Below are 23,285 nucleotides of genomic sequence, written 5' to 3' on the forward strand. Positions count from 1 at the left end.
AAATGGTTGATCACCCTAAATTACATTTAAATAAAATTTTTTAACCCACTGAGCCACCCAGGTGCCCATAAATAAAATTTTTTAAAATGCAAACTGAATCTGTAATGACAAATTCTATTGGGGGCTGCACAGAATTGGACAGGGGGAGGAAGTGTAGAAGGCAGAAGTTATGCAGAGGCATAGGAAGCTTTTGCGTGTGACAGATGCATTCACTATCTTGATTGTGGCCATGCTTTTAGGGGCATATATATATAAACGTCCAAACGCATAAAATCGTATGCTTTAACCAAGTACAATTTATTGTAGATTAATTATGCCTCATAGTTTTGCAGTCAAATGCTCTATCACTGAGCTATACCCCCATGCCTCATAGTTCTGTTAAAAATAATCTTAGCCATAAAAAAATTCATGTGTGTGTGTGTATATATATATATATATATATATAAATGTATATACAAGTTTATACATACATACATACACATACACGTAACTACTAACCCTGACCTGGCCACCTAGTATGCTGATACCAGGGCAGACCTAACTGACGCTATAATCCCAACCTGAGCTCATTGCTTACACAGGAAAACAAGAGACCAACCTACTAAGGAGACTGTCGTCTCCAGACAGCCCAACACTTACCTAGCGCAGCAAGAAAAGCTGCCGGCAGCAGGTAGCAGCCCTCAGAGACCCTGCTCTCTCAATATGGGACAGAGAACATCCACAGCCTTCTGACTCTAAGAAACCTACTCCATTTCTCTTCTCACGACCCTCAGCCCCGGGGCCCCCACCCTGTGCTAGATATGGTCCTTGCTGGACGGTATGTCTTTTCTACTCTGGCCACAATCTGTGCTCCCTTCATCTTTCTGTTTCTGTTTTGTTTTCATTATAGTGTTTCCAGATTTGTTGAGGTATAACTGACCTACAATCACCTGCACATATTTAATGGGTACGATTTTATTAGTTTTGGTATGTATTTATGTACACACACACACACATCATAAAACCCTAAGTGTAATCAAGATAGTGAACACATTCATCACCCCCAAAAGTTCTGTCACGACCCTGAGTAATCTATTCCTCCATCTCTCCCAACTCCGTCCCATCCCCTGGCAACCACAAATCTGTTCCTACTATAGTCTGCTTTTTCCAAAATTTTATGTAAATGAGTTTGGGTTTATCCTCTCACCATTTGGTGGGTATTTGGTTTGTTACCAGTTTGGTGCTATTACAAATAGAGTTGCTATGAACATCTGTGTACAAGTTCTTGTATGAACATATGCCTTCACCTCTCTTCAGTAAATACCAAGAAGTGGAACAAATGGGTCACCAGGTACAGGTACACTTAACTATTTAAGAAAATGCTCATCAGTTTTCAAATAGTTGTACATCCCCCCAAAAAAGGAGTACCAGTTTATATCCCCCCAACCCAGTAATGTATGAGAACTCCTCTTACTCCACATCCTCCCAAACTCTGGATATGATTAGTCTTTTTAATTTTAGCCAGTCTATTGGGTATGGTTTTTCATTATTTTAATTTTAATTTCTCTAGTGAATAATTTTAGCATTTCATGTAATTATTTGCCATCACTGTATCTTCTTTGATGATATATCCATTCAATCATTTGCCTATTTTAGTTTAAGCACCATTTAGTGAAAAGATCGTTCTTTCCCCACTACCTTGACACTGTAAAAAACTGCTTCTAGTGTGGCTCTATTTCTGGACTCTATCCCGTTCCAGTGATCTATATGTCAATACATGTTGTTTTGATTACTATGGCTTTAGACTAAATCTTGAAGTCCAGTAGGATAAGTCATCCAACTCAGTTCTTTTTCAAAGTTGTTTTAGCTATTCTAGGTGCATTATATTTCCTTATGAATTTAAGAATCTGTTTATCAAAAAAAAAAAAAAAAGAATCTGTTTATCAACTTCTACCCAAAAAAGCCTGAGCTTTTTACCAGAATCAAATTGAATCTAAAGGTCATTTTGAGGGAGGACTGAGCTCTTACCAACAATGAACCTTCTAGCTCATTAACATATCTCTCCATTTATTTAAAAATTCTTTAATTTCTCTCAGAAATATCTTGAATTTTCAGTCTCACACATTTTGTCAATTTTATTCCTAAGTTTTATAATTCTAATGCTATTATAAATAGTATTGATATTAATTTCAATTATCATTTGTTCATTGCTGTCATGTAAGAATACAATTGACTTTTATATATTGCCCTTTTATCCTACAACATTACTAAACTCATTTTTTGTAGACTCCTTGGGATCAACTACATCAATTAGGATGTTTTCAGAGGTTTACTTCCACCTTTGCAACCTGGATGCCTGTTATCTCTTGTCTTACCTTATTGCATGGGGTGGAATTTCTAGTAAAATGTTAAATAGAATTAGTTAGGTAAACATTCTTGCCTTGTTCCTGATTATGATTAAGTATAATATTAGCTGTAACTTTTTCATAAATATTTTTATTAGGTTAAGGGAGTTTCCCTGTATTCATAGTTTGTTTAGGGTTTTTGGCAGTATAAGATAGAGTTTTTGGGTATAAGATTTTGTCAGATTGCCAGCAATGAAATTAAATCAGTAATCCCAAAACTTCCAACAAACAAAAGTCCGGGACCAAACACCTTCCTAGGCAAATCCTACCAAACATTTTAAAAAGATTTAATACCTATTCTTCTCAAATGAGTCCAAGAAAATTGAAGAGGAAGGAAAACTTCCAAATCCATTCTATAAGCATTACCCTGATACCAAAATCAGTTAAAGACCCCACACAAAAAAGAGGACTGCAGGTAAATATCTCAGATGAACATAGATGCAAAAATCCTCAACGAAATACCAAGATCCTCAACAAAATACTAGCAAACTGAATCCAACAATGCATTAAAAAAAATCATTTGCCATGACCAATGGGGATTTATTCCCAAGATACAGGGTGGATCAATATTCACAAAACAATCAACATGATGCATCCTTTCAATAAGAGAAAGGATAAAAACCATATGATCATTTCAATAGATGCAGAAAAAGCACTTGACGAAGTACATCATTCATGAAAAAAAGCCATCAACAAAGTAGGTCTAGAAGGAACATATATCAACATAATGAGGGCTGTATATGAAAAATCCACAGGGGCGCCTGGGTGGCTCAGTGGGTTAAAGCCTCTGCCTTCGGCTCGGGTCATGATCCCAGGGTCCTGGGATGGAGCCCCACATCGGGCTCTCTGCTTAGCGGGGAACCTGCTTCCTTCTCTCTCTCTGCCTGCCTCTCTCCCTACTTGTGTGCTCTGTCAAATAAATAAATAAAATCTTAAAAAAAAAAAAAAGAAAGAAAGAAAGAAAGAAAAGAAAAAAGAAAGAAAAATCCACAGCTAACATCACCTTTAATGGAGAAAATAAATAAGTAAAAAATAGAAATGGGCAGAAGACATGAAGAGACATTTTTCCAAAGAAGTCATACAGACACATGAAAGATGCTCATCATCACTCATCATCAGGGGATGCAAATCAAAACTACAATGAGATAACACCTCACACCTTTCAGAATGAGTAAAAACAACAACATAAGAAACAGTAAGTGTTGGCAAGGATGTGCAGAAAAAGGAACCCTCTTGCACTGTTGGTGCAATGCAAACTGGTACAATCACTGTAGAAAACAGCATGGACATTTCTCAAAAGGTAAAAAATAGAACTATCCTACAATCCAATAATTATATTACTGAATATTTACCCACAGAATACAAAAAAACACTAATCCAAAGGGATACAGTCACCTCTATGTTTACTGCATTAGTATTTACAATAACCAAATTATGGAAGCAGTCCAGTGAAAGATGAATGGATAAAGAAGGTAAGGTATACATACCCAATGGAATATTACTCAGCCATAAAAAAGAATGAAATCTTGCCATTTCAAACAACATAGGTGGAGCCAGAAAGTATAATGCTAAGCGAAATAAGTCAGAGAAAGATGAATACCATATGATTTCATTTATATGTGGAATTTAACATAACAAATGAACAAAGGAAAAACAGAGAGAGAGAAGCCAAGAAACAGACTCTTAATTATAGAGAACTGGTGGCTACGAGAGGGGAGGTGGGTGAGGGAATGGGTGAAACAGGTGATGGGGAATTAAGGAGCACACTCGTCCTCATGAGGACTGAATAATGTATAGAAGTGCTGAATCAAGGGCGCCTGGGTGGCTCAGTGGTTTAAGCCTCTGCCTTCAGCTCAGGTCATGATCTCAGGGTCCTGGGATCGAGCCCCACATAGGGCTCTCTGCTCAGCGGGGAGCCTGCTTCCCCCTCTCTCTCTGCCTGCCTCTCTGCCTACTTGTGATCTCTCTCTGTCTATCAAATAAATAAAAATCTTTAAAAAAAAAAAAAAAAAGTGCTGAATCACTATATGGTACACCTGAAACTAATATAACACTTTATGTTAACTATACTGGAATTAAAATTTAAAAGTAAAAATAATAAACTTTTAAAAAGTAAAAAACAAATAAAGTATGTGTAAAATTTGGGGTTATTTATTCCGTAAATATTTGGTAGCATTTTCCCAGAAAAGCCATCTGGGCCTGGAGTTTTCTTTGTGGGAAGATTTTTAACTGCAAATTCAATTTCCTTAAATATATGGATGTCAGGATTTTTAGATCTCTTTTTGAGTGAGTTTCAGTAATTTGTGTCTTTTAAGGAATTTTTCATCTAAGTATTCAAATATATTGGTTATAGTATGACCTCATTATTCCTTTTAATATCTTCAGAATAGTAAGGTAACCTCTCTCTCACTCCTGATATTAGTAATTTGTGTCTTCTTTTGTTTATTCTGAGTAATCTGCCTAGAGGATTATCAATTTTATTTTTCTCAAAAAAATCAGCTTTCAGTTTCCTTGATTTCGATTGTTTTCCATTTTTGTTTTATTGATTTCCACGCTATATCATTTCTTTTCTTTTGCTTACTTGGAGTTTCATTTGCTCTTCTTTTCCCAGTATTCTTAAGGTTGGATGCTAAGGTCATTAATTTGAAACCTTGTTTCTTTCTAATATGGGTCTCAAGGGCGATAAATTCCCCTCAAACTATTGCTTTAGCTGCAACCCACAAATTTTGCCATAACATACTTTCATTTTTAGTTAGTTCAAAATATTTCCTTCTACTGCTTTTGATTTTTTTTCCTGTGATCCATAGGTACTCAGATGTATGTTATCTTGTTTCCAAATGTTTGGAAAGTTTCCAAGATCTTTTTTTTTTTTTTAAGATTTTATTTATCTATTTATTTAAGAAAGGGAGATCACAAGCAAGCAGAGAGGCAGGCAGAGAGAGAGGGGGATGCAGGCTCCCCACTGAGCAGAGAACCAATGCAGGGCTCGATCCCAGGACCCTGAGATCATGACCTGAGCCGAAGGCAATGGCTTAACCCACCAAGCCACCCAGGTGCCCGTCCAAGATCTTTTTATTATTTGTTTCTAATTTACTTCTACTATGTCAAAGAAAATACCTTTATAATGTAAAACCCTTTTGATGTATTTAGACTTGTTTTAGGAGTCAGAATATGGTCTACCCTGGTAAACACTTCCTGAACACTTGAAAAGAATAAATTTTCCACTGTTGCTGGAGACAGGGTTCTATATATGTCAAGAAGGTCAAGTTGGCTGACAGTATTGTTCAAGTCTTCTCTATATTTGCTGATTTTCTGTCTACTCACTCTATATTGATAGAACTGAGAGAGGGATATTAAAATCTCCATCTCTAACAAGAGATCTGTCCATTTCTTCCTGCAGTTCTACCAGGTTTTGCTTCATATATTTTGAAATTCTCTTTTTAAGGTATAGGTGTTTAGGATTTTTATGTCTTCTTGACAAATTTACCCATGTATCTTTATGAAAGAAACTTCTCAATCCCCAGCAACAGTCTTTGCTCTAAAATTTACATTTTCTGGGTCACTCAGGAGAGTATGCAGCTCTTGATCTCAGGGTCTTGAGTTTGAGCCCCGTGTCAGTTGTGGAGATTACTTAAATAAACTTAAAATTGTTTTAAATTTATATTTTCTGATAGTAATGTAGCCTTTCCAGCTTTCTTTTGATTAGTCTTAGCATGGTACACCTTTTTCCATCCTTTTACTACTGACTTATTTATATCTTTATATTTAACTGGGTTTCTTGTTAGCAGCAAATAAGTGCATTTTATTTATTCAATATTTTCCTTTTAATTGAGCTATTTAGCACACTTACATTTAATGTAATTACTGATAGGACTGAGTTTAAATTTACCATCTTAAGTATTTTTTATTTGTCCTATCTATACTTGGCTTATTTGTCCTTTTTTTCTTTGTCAACTTTTAGATTATTATTTTTTTTAAGATTTTATTTATTTATTTGACAGAAATCACAAGTAGGCAGAGAGGCAGGCAGAGAGAGAGAGTGGGGAGAAGCAGGCTTGTGCTGAGCAGAGAGCCTGTTGTGGGGCTCTATCCCAGGACCCTGGGATTATGACCTGAGCTGAAGGCAAAGGCTTTAACCCACTCAGCCACCCAAGCACCCCTGGATTATTTTTTATGGTTCCATTTTTATCTTCTTTGCTGGTATTTTAGCTCTGTTGTTTTGATGGATGCATTTGGGTTTATGATATACATATTTAACTTACTGCAGTTTATCTTCAAGTAATACATAGCACCTCAGGTACAAAATAAGAATGAAACACTTCCATTGATCCTCGCTCAGCCTTTGTGGTCTCGTCGTACGTTTTACTTCCACATAAATCCACAATATGTTATTTTTGCTTTGATCACCAGGCTATCCTTTAAAGATAAATACTTTTAAAAAATAAGAAAAAAATCATTATATTTACCCTCATTATTACCATTTATAGATCCTCTTTATTCCTTTGCGCAGATCCATGTCTCCATCTGATCTCATTCTCCTTCTACCTGAAAAACTTCCATTACTGTTTCTTACAGTGTAGGTCTGCTAGTGGTGAATTCTTTCAGGTTTTGTATATCTGAAAATATTTATAGTTCCCTTCATTTTTGAAAGACGTTTTCATTGTGTAAAGAATTCCTCACAGTTCTTTCTTAAAATAATTTAAAGATGCTGTTCCCTTGTCTCCTTGACTTACATCAGAACAGAAATTCACTGTCATCCTTGTCTTTGTTCATTATATATAATATATTTATTCTCTGGTTGCTTTTAAGACTTTTCTCTTTATCACTGGCTTTAAGTAACTTGATTATGTTGGACATTGGTGTAGTTTCTTCATGTTTCCTGTGCTTGGGATTTATTGATCTTCTTGGACTGGTGTGTTTACAGTTTTTATTACAATTGGAACATTTGCAACCACTGTTTCTTCAAGTATTCTTCTACAGCCCCCCCATGAGAGATTCCAAATTCATGTATATTAATAACTACAGTTGTCCCACAGCTCACTAGTGCTCTGTTCACTTTTTAAACATTTTTCTTTCCATTCTGTTTTGATAGTTTTTATTGCTATGACTTCACATCCACTAATCTATTCTTCTGCTTTGTGTAATCAGATTGTACAAGCATTGACAATACTGACTCCATCTTTGGTCCTCCATCTTGTTCATGCCTGGACAATGACCTCCCTCGGGGCTACCTGCTCCAGGCCCCATGGAGGTTAACGTAAGCACGGACTGCTACGCAGGAAGTCTGATTCGGATAATCCCTACAGAAAAGGTATCACTTTAGAAAATTAGTAGAGATCCTCTGGCGCACAGATGGTCTCACTTCAGAAAACTACCCTGTGACCTGACCACCATGTCCCTCGCTCTATATAAACTGGGGAATACAGTCCAGACTTGGCAGACAGCAGGGGTAGAGAGTAGCTGTGACTGTCTGGATCGTCCCATCTGCCCAATTCCTCCGTCAGTAAGTTCCCGTAAATAAAACTGTGTAAATGGTATGGAGTGGTTTGGACTGTTTGTTGGTCTCAAAGTGCTTTCTCAGTCTGGAGGATATTATACTGTCCCTCTTCCACCTTATAACACAGATAAAAGCTCCATGGGGTAGAATTTCACATCTAGAAGTTCCGTTTGTGTTTCATATTTTCCATGTCTCCTCTAAATCACGCGGGGTTTCCTCTACCTCTTAGACTTATGGAAAGTAGTTACAGTAATTATTGTTACTATTGTTTTAATGTTCTTGTCTACTAATTCTATCACCTGTATCATTTTGGGGTCTTTTCTCATTTACTGGTTTTTCTCCTCACTATAGGTCATGTTTTCTGCTTCTCTGCAGGCTTGCTAACTTCTGATTGGTTATAAGACATTACAAGTTTTACCTGGTTGTGTACTGCGTATCCTTGTATTCTTCTAAATTTTCTTGAACTTTGTTCTGTGATGCAGTTAAGTTACTTGACAATGATTCTGATCCTTCAGGCATGCTTTTAAGTTGTGTTTGGTAGGGCCAGGGCAGCCTTTAGTCTAGGGCAAGGTTTACCTCACTCCTGGCACAACACCTTTGGGGGCACTATACCCAGTGTCCAGTATATTACAAGGTTTTTCCTCTGGCTATGAGAACATGAACTACTCCTGGCCCTGTGTGTATGCTAGGGATTATTCTGTCTGCTCCTTTCTGACAGCTCTTTCTCTGTCCTTGGTTAAGTTATCTTTATAAGCATGAGATTTTAGTACTCAGCTGAAGACTTGAAGGGCATCTGCTACAGTTCTGCAAAGCCTCTCCGTCTAGTTCTTCCCTCACCAGTAGTCTCCTCCCCTGCAAATCCCAGCTATGCTGGCTTCCCAAATTCACGACTCTGTCTCCCCAGTGCAGAGAGACCACGGATGTCTATTTGGCTTACATCCCCCTATGGAACCTGGATGTTGGCTCTATGTAGTAAACCAGATGCTAAAGGGTTCACTTTTGTTCATGTCCCTTCTCTTGGGGATCACTGTCCTGTGTGGTTCGTTGTCCAGTGTCCAATGTCTATTTTGTACATTCCCTTGTTTTTCTTGTTTTTCTCTAAGGTGGGAAAGTAGATTCTGTCCCCATTTTTAATGTAATGCTACAAATACTCCAGAACAAAAAACCACCTAAACCTTCAAATACCTAAAACCTAGCACAGAAAAGACCCCTCTTTCCTCCCGACAATGGAAATTTTCCAAGAGAAACAGAATCCCATCTTCCTAAACCCATTTGGCAACTGCTACCGACTACCAAGCGGGAAGGGAACTTTGTTAAAAGAAGATTTCCTAAATGGAGATTTACTGTAAACAAATTCCACTCAATTTACCACCACAAGTGGTAATTACCTCACATGCCTGACTCACCCTCTGTAATTCTCCTAATACAGCAGTTCTGTCACATGCTGCAGGAGGAACGCCTCAGCCTTAGTCTTTCCCATTTGCACAGATGATGCTTCTGGCTTTCACAACAACACAATATGATCTCTCAGAGACTAAGGTAAGGAACCTTGCCAAACACAAGGCTTTATACTGCAAAGTGTTGTAACAAGAAGCAAATGGCTTTCCAAGGAGTGCTTTGCTGCACAGAAAAGAGTTCTAAATTATTTCTGCAAGTAAGAGAAGCCCCATAACCCGGCATTTGATGATCTTCCTTGGCCAAGATGGGAATGCAATTTTCAAGCAAATCCCCCTTTAACACAGGCAGACATGGTGGCACACAGGGGAGGTAAGGTCTGTAGGAGGGTTCAAAAGGATCAGGAAAAGTTGATTTTCTTCCATGATCACTTTCAGATGTGTCAGTGGGACATTTTTCTCCATGCACATCCCCTTAATCTCTGAGGTAAGCTGGGCCCTTGTATTGTGTTGTAAAAGGTGAATGGTAACAAATGTCAAGAAGGTGCCAGAGGTCCCAGAGCATTTAAGGACTCTTCCTGGCTTTCCCTACAATTTTCATTTGTCCAACAATTGAACGTTTCTAGTCACAGATTGTTTTCCTGAGCTGGTGTTGAGAATACATTGGGGCTAGGGAAAATGTCCTGTCAGATAGATAGGGCCAGAGTAAAACTCAACTCAGCAGTACCCAAAGGTTGTCTACAGAATCTCTGTACCTCACATGATCTTCAGATTCCTTCTTTGTTGGCCCCCCTTCCCCTTCCATCAAGACTTACCCCAGAGCCAGCTATGTATCTCCATGCTCTATCCCAGGGCTATTCAGAGTGTTACCAGTCCACAGATATAAGTAGAAATTGAGGGTGAACACTGGGAAACTCTTACAGCAATTTACAGAATAATTTTAAATCAACTTAATGTAATAACAAAAAGCTAGTCTTGTATTTTGCAGTTTTATTTTTCCTAATAATGTTTTTATTATATTTTATCAAAGTAACTGTCTATAATAATTTAGAAACTAAAAAAGAAAAAGAAACCTGATCCTTCACCACAAATAGCTTGAGAAGCACTGCTCTATAGGTTTCCCTTTCCCCTCCCATCAAATCTAGTGCCAACGTTGAAGAGTATGTGGGGTGTTAGACACGCAGAAAGGTATAGGCTACAGAAGGAGAGGTCAGCTGGGCCCAGAACATGGCCACAGGTTCTGCACTGAGCTTTAGCTTCAGGAACTGCTGCGCTGGCTGATTTAAAATAAAGTAGCATAATACGATCCCATAGATTCCTATTATTTAAAACATGAAAGTTCTAAGGTGAGATAAAATCTAGATAGGAAGGCCCCAGATGATCTTGAAATGAAGTTAGCTCTAAGTCATCAGTTTGAGGATTCAAACTTGCATATATTATTTCAGAAAGAAAGAAACCAACAAGAGTAAGTAGCAAAACGATTACCACCAGGGATAGCAGCTGGACCAAATAGCAGGTGAGACAGTAAACTGAACAGCGTAAACACTACATAGAAACTTAGAAATGTGGACAAAACAGCACCACATTTATTGCAGCAATGTTTACAACAACAACAATAAAAAAAAACCCTGTAATTAAGTAAAGGTCCATCAATAAAGAAATGGTTGAACAATTTAGACAATGTCCTCACTCAAAGATTGAGTTAGATGTCTCCCAGTTTTACAGCATTTTGGGAAAAGTAAAAAAGCAAGACACAGAGAAGTATTTGTATATTACATTTCCCAATTTTTTAAATGGTGGGGGGAGGGCTTATCTTTGTGGATATTGAAGGTGCGGTATTATTTTAAAAGATAACTAGAGGATGGAAGAAGGTATGAAGTCTATCCTCCTGCAAGATTAACAGCTTGGTGTTGGGGTGGAAGGGTCAAGCAAGGGTTAAAGTCTTTATAATTTTTTATCATAAATGACCATAAAAAATGCTATGCTGTTTATGTAAAATGACATGTATAAGCTTGTGTGTGCCTGGATGTCTCTCTCTATATGTCTGTATACGTACATACACCTATCAACCAATCCATCTCTATCTACCTATCTACCTACCTACATCTGTCAAGAGCTGCCTATCTACAGAGAGCTGTTTGAGATTAGTCACCAGGGCGCCTGGGTGGCTCAGCTGGTTAAGTGACTACCTTCAGCTCAGGTCATGATCCCAGGGTCCTGGGATTGAGCCCCACACCAGGCTCCCTGCTCTGTAAGGAGCCTGCTTCTCCCTCTCCCTCTGCCGCTCTGCCTGCTTGTGCACTCTTGCTCTGTCAAATAAATAAATAAAATCTTAAAAAATGAAATTATTTAAAAAAAAAAAAAAAAAGATTGGTCATCAAAGGTATGGTGGTTATTTTGCCCAGGCACAGGGGAGAATCCTGGTGATTTATTTCTTCCTTATATGTCTTCCTCTTGTTTGAATGTTTACAGTAACCAGGGATTACTTACATAATAAGAAAAAAGCAGGAATGCCACAACACCCATGATACTTTCAACTTCTCTCTTATTTCCCGCCTCTAACCCCTGTGTTTCCTTCAGGTCAGGCCCTTCCCCCACAACCCCAACCCCTACCCTCACCCCCACCCCGGTCCTACGCACCAAGTCAGTTCTGGCTCTCACTGTCCCGGGTCCCTGCGCCTGTCTCTCCCCTCTCCAGCCAATCCTTCACGTGGCAGCCAGAGGGACCCTGATGGACGACCTATTACATGACACTCCCCCATGTGCACCTCTCCTAGGGCAGCTCGGAACCTGAGGGGCGGTTCTCGGCCAGGTGTGCGGCGTAATCTCTGGCACGGGACTGTTCTTCTTAACTGTGCGCACCTCCCTCTGCTCTTCTACTGCACCGCGGGCAGAACGTGTGCCCGCCCTGACCACGTGCTTCCCCCCACCCTCCTCTGCTTCCCTACAGTCCTGCGAACACACACTATTAAACCACTCATCGTTCTTTTTACTTATTTGTTTTCTCTTCCTCCCTCCCTCCCTAGCTGGGAGGCAGGACTGTATCTTCAATGTCTTTACCAAATGAATAAATGAAACCAACGAATGAACGAATTTGTAAAAGTAAAGCAGTAAATATAAATGAACGTCAACCACATACAATTCCTGTATAAATGATGAACAAAGGCTGCAAAGTAAGTATTTTAAAGTTCATTTTTTTCCTTTTCCAGCAGTGGCTTGGGCCACTTTTTAAATTACTGCCAGTAATTCAGTCAATGAATAATTTATATTCAAGTTACCAAACGTTAACTACACTTTCAATCCCTATAAAATGAAACAGAAGTCAGAAAGAAAGCCATTTCCCCCTTCTTCAATAAAGTAAGTTCAATACTGTTCTTCACTCCATGCCAGTTCTAGAAACAGCAACTCTCCCCCATAAAACACAGCCCAGCTGTGTGACTACTTACTGGAGTTGAGGAGGACCATGGCCTTGACACAGAGATACTCTTTGTGTTGGAGTTTTAACTCACGGAACCTTGAAGTTGTTGCCAAGAGCATGTCGAAGATTTCCAGAATTCCTTCTACGCATTTCCCCTCATCCCTACAAAAGTTCATTTGGAAATTAAGAAACATGCAGCACTAGGCAACCATTAAAAGCAATAAGGAGTATTTTCTTGTTAATCTCAAATTTCAGGGCGCCTGGGTGGCTCAGTGGGTTAAGCCGCTGCCTTCGGCTCAGGTCATGATCTCAGGGTCCTGGGATCGAGTCCCGCATCGGGCTCTCTGCTCAGCAGGGAGCCTGCTTCCCTCTTTCTCTCTGTCTGCCTCTCCATCTACTTGTGATTTCTCTCTGTCAAATAAATAAATAAATAAAATCTTAAAAAAAAAAAAAAAAAAAATCTTAATCTCAAATTTCATCTTCTACACCCTTTAACAAAATGGTAATGAAAGCACCTCCAACGATATGAAATTACTAGAATTATCTTCATATAAAGAGGACAGGGAACTTTCTCTAAATTCTAAAAGCAAACACTTGGAATAAATACTATTTAGGCAAAAACATGCATTGAAAATACACTTACCTTCTACCCATTCACCAAATGTTTCAACGGAATACATTTTTTTTAATTTTTTAATTAAAAAAAATTTTTTTTAAAGATTTTATTTATTTATTTGTCAGGGATAGAGGGAGAGAGAGCGAGCGAGCACAGGCAGACAGAGAGACAGGCAGAGGCAGAGGGAGAAGCAGGCTCCCTGCCGAGCAAGGAGCCCGATGTGGGACTCGATCCCAGGACTCTGGGATCATGACCCGAGCCAAAGGCAGCTGCTTAACCAACTGAGCCACCCAGGCATCCCTCAACGGAATACATTTCTGTTGATTGTTTTCTATCTAAACCATTTCGGCCAACCAGCCAGAGTTATGACATATACTACTAAAATGAGACATTTTATATTCCCCTCAGAAGACTCTGAAGCACTAACGAGAGTTACCAGAGCAAATGGCCTAAAAAGAAACAACCCTTTACATCTAGGGCTTAACTCACTCCCTGGCAGTCACTTAGAAACCAGTGGGGCAACTAAGAGACACTGAACATAACTTGAAAAAAAGCTAGTCTGATACACAAAGAAATCACAATTAGAAAAGACAGATTAGAAGGAGGAAAGGAAGGCTGAGAAGGAGACATGAACATTTTTCACTTGCCAACGATTATTTTTAAGCAAAAGTTTTAGACAAACTTTGAACCATATAATCAAAATTCTTTTGAACATTCATAGAAAGGAATTTTTATGCATACTTTTGAAGGAAATTACTTGAACTGTATTTAGAAAATACCAGCTTCAATTCACTCCAGCCAGACACACATTATTCTGCCTCACTGCTCCCCAAAAACCTTCTATTATCATCAGTCGTAGGCACTGGAAGCCCTTGACAAGCAGTTAGATGGTTTCGCCATGAAACTTCCACCTGCTTCTCGACACCTGCCATGAAGGATGAAGGGGAGCCTGGCAGCAGTGGGTGTCTGCGAGTTTCATCTTTAGTCTCCCTCGCAGCCCCTGAAGGGGACCTGAGATCTTCAGAGAACTGGCTGCTCCCCTTCTTCCTTCCCCCAGCCCCAAGCCAGGACATTTCCGATGATGGCGGCGGCTGGGGAAAGGGTCTCCGTGAAACTCAAATGCACGGACACCAATGGGAACCACCAAGGCTGGGGCAGCCTTTGCCACTGGACTCCCTGTGAGGGCAGCAGCTTGCCAGGATCCTGTGTCCCCCAGCATTTAGACCACCCCCCGACTCGCCTACACAAAGCTACCAGCAAGTACACTGTGAGTTCCAAACAAACATGTTAGCTTCTGCAACGACCTGAGGCTTTCTGAAAATGCACCGGTTAAGTGATAAAACACCCATGCCACATAATCAAATCACTGTGCTTATGGACAATTAATTATTGAAATCTGTCATTGCTGGGCTTGATTACATCGGACACCAAGAAAAGCTGGTTCTAAAATATCTTGGGGTTGGGAGGGGCACTTGGCTGGCTCAACCTGTAGAGCATGTGACTCTTGATCTCAGGGTTCCAAATTCGAGCCCCCAGTAGGTATAGAGATTACTTAAAAATAAAATCTCAAAAAAAAAGTATAAAATCTCTGGGAATAAATTAAAAGCCCACCAACTCCTGCATTGATTAATAGTTTGACTCTTTACTTTTCTGTGAGACTCAGTCAGAGATGGGGTCATGTCACTCCCCAGATAGTCTAAGACCATTCATCTGAAATCAATCCTGTTTTGCAGAGGTTGCCTCTTATACCTAAAAACACATCCCTGCATGTTGAAATTTGTATCATTTCCTCATTGAAATGCATGCCGTTTTATTTATTATAATCTTTTTATTATTTATGTTAGTCACCTTCCAGTACATCATTAGTTTTGGATGTAGTGGTCCACGATTCACTGTTTGCGTATAACACCCAGTGCTCCGTGCAATATGTGCCCTCCTTAATACCCATCATCAGGCTCACCCATCCCTTCATCTCTCTCCCCTCTAAAACCCTCAGCTTGTTTCCTGGAGTCCTTGGTCTCTCATGGTTCATCTCCCACTCTGATATCCCCCCCTTCATTTTTCCCTTCCTTCTCCTAATGTCCTCCATGCTATTCCTTATGTTCCACAAGTGAAACCATATGATAATTGTCTTTACAACATGCCATGTTAAATGCAGATTCATATTTTAAAAACAGAGGGAAAGTTTATATTCCAGAGCTTCCTAAGCCCTGAGAATTGCTACAACTCACAGTAATCAGAACATGTGTACCTCACAGAAAGTGAATCTCTAAACTAATTCTAAAGAACAAGGCTGATTGCTTTTCTTAGCAGCTGTGACAGCCAACCATTTCAGTCAAGGGGTGGCATGGTTAGGATATTTTTATTCAATTCACAGGCTGGGGAAACCAAATACATTTTTTAGGAAATAAATGGGAAATACAGGAAATAAGGTAGAATACCTCATAAATGATATCCTAATAAAATTCTGCCTGAAATGAGTTCTATAGAGGAAGGACTTTTAAATAATATATTAATGACATCTATTATACTTATTTCATAACTATGGAATGAAACGGAATTTGGAATAAGAAATTGGGATAAGATTAAAAGATTTGAATTAAAGAGAGAGGACGTATGATTTGAATGTTAAAATACTGAAACAATCTATAATCAAACCAAACCACTCACAGAAACTTACTTTTGCACATTTGTCCAGAAACTAGGGCTAAGCAAAAATAAAATAGTAAGTACAGGCGGAATGTCTAATTATGTGCCATAATTGTGTGTCTAATTATAAAAGAAAGTGATTCTGTTCTATACCAAGGACAAAATGTTGAATGAGTGAACGATGCTTTGGGTGCACTATTTTGTACCTACATACATACCGCTGGCAGCACACATGTGGGCGTGTGTAGACCACACACAGTTCACTTCTGGGCAGGGGGAGGGCACTAGATTTGGCGGGGGATGAGCTCCTGGCTTAACACACAGAGAAGACTTAAATATTAAACTGATATGAAAATTCCCTACATACAAAAAGAGAAAAGAAAATTTTAAAGTGAAAATTCTTTGGGTGTCTTGAAATTCAACGCACATGTCACTAATGGGAATGCAAACTCAGTACATTTACAATATGATTCCATGGAATTCCACTAATGTCCACAATGGGGTCCAAGCCCAGATCCAAACGCCCTCTTTTTAATGATATGCAACATTAGACAGTTTCCTGCTGATGCCAAGGACATACATGTCTTAGCGTATATGATTTTTTTAAGCAAGCAGAAGCTCAGATTCTGTGGCAGATCCCCACATGAGTTTTTGACTCTAGTGGTTACTGAGAGAAGAACCACTTTGTTTAGAAATAAGCTGAAGTGACCGGAATTTCCTCTCATCCGGAGTAGGTTCAAGTTTTCTCACTACAGAAGCCTCAACAAGAATGAAGGACAACAGCAATTATTATCTCCGTCTGCACAGTGAGCTAATTTAGTTGTATTCATACCTTCTACGGTCACACCACCACCGGATGGAAGTGATAGGACAATCTGCCAAAAGACAGTGATTTTCAAGTACTGTGCAAATTATTTATTCATGTTGCAGAGAAACCTCATAATACTTCTTTATGATGTGTAATCTCTGACTTTTTGAATAAGGAACACTTGGAGCATTGTTGAATAGCCAACCCCCCAGAAACACATGTTCACATAAAACAATATTCATCTGTATTATACATGCATGAAGGAACTGAACTATCTTAGACTTGAAATTCTTGACTTCACCAAGTTTATGTGTTGGCAATACAAGAGACTGCAAGAAAAAATAACCATGACAGGTACCAAAAATGCCTGCTCAATTTCAAGGCACTTAAAATTGCAGAGACTCCAATACTTAGATATATACATCTGTGTGCCTTATGACACGATACTTTCACATATTTATAGAGTAATGGGAGGGGAGTCTGGATGGCTCAGTCAGTTAAGTATCCAACTCTTGATTTCGGCTCAGGTAGGGATCCCAGAGTCATAGGGTCAGGCCCGGCGTCAGGTTCCACACTCTGCATGGAGTCTCCTTGTCCCTTTCTCTCTGCTCCTTCCCCTGTGCTCGCTCTCAGGTAAGTAAGTAAATAAATAAATAAAATCTTTAAGAAGGACTGTGAGTCTATTAAAATAATTTGTAAGAAAAATTACTTTTTTTCTCCTATTACGTAACCAAAAGGTAGGCCTAACGAAGGCCTAACATTTGTCCAGGATGTATGTCCATTTACAGTAACTTAAACTTACAGGAATTAAAGAACCCAAACAAAGAGGAGAGTTAATTCTCCTAAAAACCAGGAATGAAAGAGTCACTGAACATAAACATTAAATGTGGCATCAATTTAGAGATCAAGACAAAAAATAAAGTAACTTAATAAGTGTCTGCAAATGTACTGATTCATCAAGGGATGAAACTTCTTCCTAGTACTAAGTTCTAAGAGAATTATGTGTGTATAATATTTGTGTGTGTGTGTGGCTTATTTGAACACCAAGTGGAACATAATGAGTGAATGAATGAGAGTAATGTCTTGGCTGGGTGCTTGGCTTTTCCGTCTGCCTTGTAACACAGATCTAGATCTTCGATGAAAGCAAGAGGAGTAGGTTTGGGAAGTGGGCAGAGAGTAAAACAGAGTTGTTCTAGGATAAAAGAATAAAGTAGAAAGTCACTTTGCCTTTCAGCCTCCTGTTTCCCCTCCCAGTTCTCTACCCCACTGAGAGGCATGTCCTATCATACAGGGAACTACTGTTATATTAAGAACATGGACTTCATAGCCCCAAAGTCCAGATCCACCACTTACTACTCTCTACCTGCAGGCAAATTACCTAACCCCAACATTTCCATATCTGAAGAATAGGGGTAACGCCCTGACTCAGAAAGGGCACTTACGATGATGAAGTGAGTTAACACATCAAGTGCTTAAGATGGTGCCTGGCACATACAAGCCAATAATTTGGCTATTCTGATTGCTACTGAAGGGTCTGGACTTCCAGAACCTTCTTCTATGGTTTAACATCTGGGTTTGCTCCCTCCTGAGCCACAGCCCAAGCTCTAGCTCTTGCCAAAGGCCCTGCTCTCCACCAAAATACCTACGTTACTTAAAATAGTGCTCATTGTCAGTGTTGTGACAATGGACAGAATGGGTGCTAAAACCTTGAGGTTATCACTTTTTATTTGTGTAATATGTGCATAGGGGTCTTCTGATGATCCAAGTAGGCGAGAGCAAGGGTTGGGCACAGATGCTCTCGAACCGTATAATAGCGTCCTTCTACTCCATGCACAGAATCAAATGTGACTGAACATCCTACTTGAGAACTTTTTCAAAATAAGGAATGTGGAGCTCTATTTCCATCAAGATTTTTAACCTGCTCAAATGTATAACAAGAAAGAGGTCTATATTTTGAACTAAAATTTTGAGTGTTGTCTATTCTAGCTTTTCCTCCATGAACAGTTTACCTGAGTCAATTAAAAATGGGTTCCTTTCCTGTGCCATCTTTAAAAGAAAACAAAATGTAATCGAGTGATGGCACTGGCACTATGATTCCCCAATTTCCATTGGTTTTAAGAACTGTTCCTTCCACTGCTATTGTCAATAATGTTACAGAGTATGTGCACTTACAAGCCAAAGCACATTAAAATAAGCTTTGCAGATTTGTAAGAATCTTATCACCTGTCTAGACAGAGATAGACATAGTCCCTATAAGTGGAAACTGAACAGCAGGACAATTTAAAATTATAAACTGAAAATGCAATTTTTAACACAGACAAATCCGTGTTAAAATTGTACATTTTAACATGCTGACTTGTTAAACATGTTTGACTTGTACATTTACTGGCCACCTAGTCTACATGATATAGGCCCTGCTATGGTCTGTAAAGGCTGCCACACCACAGCTAAAAATGAGGCACAGGACACTGAACCCTGGGACCCATGCTCTCCTTCCCGGGCTCTCAACCTGGGGAAGGAATTCATGATTTTATCAACCTCTTAGTTCTCCCTTTAGATGTGAGATTTTTTTTTTTTTAAAGATTTTATTTATTTATTTGATAGAGAGAGAAATCACAAGTAGGCGGAGAGTCAGGCAGAGAGAGAGAGAGAAGCAGGCTCCCGCTGAGCAAAGAGCCCGATGCGGGGCTCGATCCCAGGACACTGAGATCATGACCTCAGCCGAAGGCAGCGGCTTAATCCACTGAGCCACCCAGGCGCCCCATAGATGTGAGATTTTAATTGCAGCACCCAGGACTCAAACAGGTCAGAGAAGAAACATGATGTCTTTTTTCTCACCTGTCCAGAACGAGGTCGGGGGCAAAGATGAGCTTGCCCGGGTGGTCAATGGAGCGCCACATCAGCCCCACCATTAGGACCTCCATCCAGCAGCTCTCCAGGAGGCGCACTTGGTCGTAGAGACTGAGCTCCACAAAGCCTGGGGAAAGCAAGAGGCTATGAGACATACCCACTCTCCTCCTCAATTCCCTGTTTCTGTGAAAACAGAAGGGCAAGGTTTAACAAGCTATTGAAAACACAAGCAATACAAGGAAACACTCAATATTTTAAAGATGTGGTTAAATTTAAAGATGTGGTTAAAATGACCTAAGGAAGGAAATTCTGAACTCAGGGGAGGCAGTCTCACACTGTCCAGCCTTGGAGACCTTCTAGGGATGAATCTATTCCATTTAAGATTTATAAAGGATGGTTACCCAGGCTTATAGCTCCCCAGACAAATGCTAGGGATGAACAGAAAGCTGGAACAGATCATTTTCAGTTACATTTTAAAAATTCCTCTGCACTGCTGAGAAAGATGAGTCAGCTGCCAGCCAGAGGCTGCCAGTCTGGCCCAGTCCGCAAGAGGGGGTGGAAGGGGTAGGGGGATGGGCTGGGGGAGGGGCGTGCAGGACAGGCAGAGAGACCAGCACCAGCCCCTGCAGAAAGTCAAGGCTTCAAATGAAAGAGATCTCCGGTTGCTTAAAATTTCAGTCTTAGAATCATTCTTCTGAGTAGGAGCGCTGTCTCCAGGCTACTCTATCCTGAAAAGCAAACGTAACAATTGAAGCAGGTCCCAAGAGCTCGAAAGCCTAACAACATGGATTGGTCCAAACATCGGAAAGAAACAGGTGATCTGGAGGGAGGTAAGCACTTTCCAAAGCAAAGCTGAGATCACTGGTGCTTCCTCCACAACCATGATAAGAAGAGAAGGCCAGGTAATATAAAAACTAACCAAAAACACGGCTCAAGGGGTGCAGCAGACTCTGGTTATGATCCCGGCTCAGCCTCATCCTAGCTAGTTATGGAATCTCCTTTCAAGTCAATTTTGTTACAGAAAAAAAGGGGAGTAACAATGACTACCCTCCAAGAATGCCGGTAGGTAATCTCTTCCAGCATCCTCGTTTTACAGATGAGAGGACCACGGCTCAGGAAACACAAGCGGTTCAAACCTGTGAGTAATACAATGCCGGTGTGCACATAGGAGACCTGAATGGAGGGAATCACAAACGGCAAGACGGCTCAGTCCTCCTCCAAAATTGCACCTTGTCCTAACACACGTACATGTGCCAATCTCACCTGCAGTTACAGACAATAAGCCTGCCCACGGGACATTAGGCTTCTTATATTTGCAGATATTCAACAAGATCAAGGTTAGGTGATATTTTACTATTTTTTTTTTATAATTTTGGAAAATGACAACACCCACTAAGAGAAGAAAGAAAAATCACACCTTTAGACTATGCCTAAATTTTCTGAAAATTTTTTTACAACACTAGGCTTGAAGAAGGACTAAAGCAGCTCAGGAATTCAGTTTTGTTATGGCACAAAGATGCTACATGGTTTTCAATGATCGTTAATTTCACCACCACTCTCCACGTGGGGTCCTGAAAACCAACGTTCGGCATACGTGTAGCACGACAGCTAGAGGAAAACCCATCAGTATTGTCTCCTGTGAAAAGAGCAGGAAAATAACAGAATTCCAGTTAAGGGGAAGATCTAGACTATCAAAACAAAACTAGACACCAGGAGATCCTCAGGAAGCTCGGAAGGATTGGGCACAAACCAACAAATGACCCAAGAGATACTATTACACGAGGCCTGGGGTCCCACAGCTCTTTACCCCCAACTCCTCCCCACTGAGCTTCTCAGAAGCTCCCAGACTTTACACTTTGCCTAAAGCGGTTGCAGCCTGCAGGCCGTGGGAACTGTCCCTAGTGGCTTAGAACCTGGAGCGAGACCTCATTTCCTAGATGATTGTAAATATGCACATGGAGAAGCCCTGTCGGGGGATGGGCTGCTGCCATTCTGTGTTAGAATTCTAGATTCATTTTCACAGAAACACCAGTTCAAATGATAATGAGGTGGTAATTGTAGCACAATGCAGTGTTTCAGGTATATATCACAAGCTGGCCTGCCCCTAGAATTTCTTGCCCAAATGGCCACTTTCAGCCCACTTCCAGAGTCTGGGTGGGTTTTTCCCTTGGGTCCACCCTCTCAGACCACATCTCAACATGAGGTGCCCAACAGGCTAGTGTGGGTAGGAGATGTGGCCGCGGAGGATGGGGTGTGGACAAGGAAGAAAGAACGCATTTCATTTAAGATTATAAATCAAGTTGTCAACTGTTACACACCCAGACATCATTTGTGTAGACCTCCATTTGGTACCCTTGCCCTACACATGTTAAGGGCAGGCCTTTCTTCCATAACTAAAAAGCTAACATCCAGAGAGCCCTACCTGGAATTTTCTTGGCCCAGCCAATCATGTGCACCAGCTCCTTGTCAGCCAGCTTGGTCAGGGACATCATCATGGAGGCCTCGGTGAAGGGCGTGCTGGGGCGGCTCACGAGCACATGGGGCGGCTCTGCCTCCAGGAGCGTGAGCACCAGCTGCTCCGGGCTCAGGGCGCTCAGCAGCAGCTCCTTCACTCGGGTCACATGTCCGCCATTTTTCTTGGCTTTGCTCAGGCAGTGCAGCTGCTCCTCGGAACTTTTCTGCCTTCGCATAACACGGTACCCACACCTTTCCCTCCGGGAGCCTAAACCGGAGAGATCATAACACAGTAGTTTCCCGTGTTTTCCCCAACCCAACATTCAAGTTCCCTGAGTCATCAGGGCAAGAGTGAGGTCATGACCTGAGTCCAGCCTCAAGAGGTGTGTTAGACCAGAAGCCTGACTTATTTCCTGGAACCTGTGGGGCAAGTACCAAAGATCATTACATTTGAGTCTATTTTAACAAAGTCAAAATACAACTTTTTAGAAACAATAGCCCAAAGGAACTTAAACTCTCCATTTCAGGATCACCTATGGATATTAAATCTATTTCTCTTTTAAAGAGTGCTGGCATACCTCAGTTTCCAAACCACAGAATTAGGAATATTCTTTTTTTTTTTAATTTTTTAAAGATTTTATTTATTTATTTGACAGACAGATCACAAGTAGGCAGTGAGGCAGGCAGAGAGAGAGGAGGAAGCAGGCTCTCCGTGGAGCAGAGAGCCTGATGTGGGGCTCGATCCCAGGACCCTGAAATCATGACCTGAGCTGAAGGCAGAGACTTTAACCCACTGAGCCATCCAGGCACCCCTAGGAATATTCTTGAGACAAAAGATGGAGAAAAGTTAAGAACTGAGTATTGATATTTCCAAACAGTTATCAAATAATATACTCTTATAATATACATTCTTAAAATGTTTATATGCACATGTGTGTTTACACATACACATGAACACATATGTATTCTTTTTACATATTTGCACAAATAAATATATTTCAAGTAATAATTTTTTAAAAATTTGACAGAGAGAGAGACAGTGAGAGAGAGAACACAAACAGAGGGAGGGGGAGGGGGAGAAGTTGCCTCCCCACTGAGCAGGGAGCCCAATGAAGGGCTCAATCCCAGTGATACCATGACCCTGGTATCATGACCTGAGCCAAAGTCAGATGCTCAATGACTGAGCCACCCAGGCACCCCTTCAGTAATAATTTT

At 40.3% G+C, this 23,285-nt stretch overlaps 1 protein-coding gene across 2 annotated transcripts in view; it reads right to left on the reverse strand.

Moving 5' to 3' along the window:
• Positions 1–23,285, reverse strand: part of ESR2 (estrogen receptor 2) — a 70,542-nt gene that overhangs the window by 11,882 nt on the left and 35,375 nt on the right. For both annotated transcript variants that reach the window (XM_032344462.1, XM_032344461.1), the window contains exons 5-7: positions 22,039–22,338; positions 19,605–19,743; positions 12,722–12,855 (exon numbers count right to left, since the gene is read on the reverse strand). In XM_032344462.1, the coding sequence (XP_032200353.1) occupies positions 12,722–12,855; positions 19,605–19,743; positions 22,039–22,338 (573 nt within the window). The remainder of the gene's footprint in view (positions 1–12,721; positions 12,856–19,604; positions 19,744–22,038; positions 22,339–23,285) is intronic.

This window comes from Mustela erminea, chromosome 5, assembly GCF_009829155.1.
Source record: "Mustela erminea isolate mMusErm1 chromosome 5, mMusErm1.Pri, whole genome shotgun sequence".
NCBI classification, from domain to species: domain Eukaryota; kingdom Metazoa; phylum Chordata; class Mammalia; order Carnivora; family Mustelidae; genus Mustela; species Mustela erminea.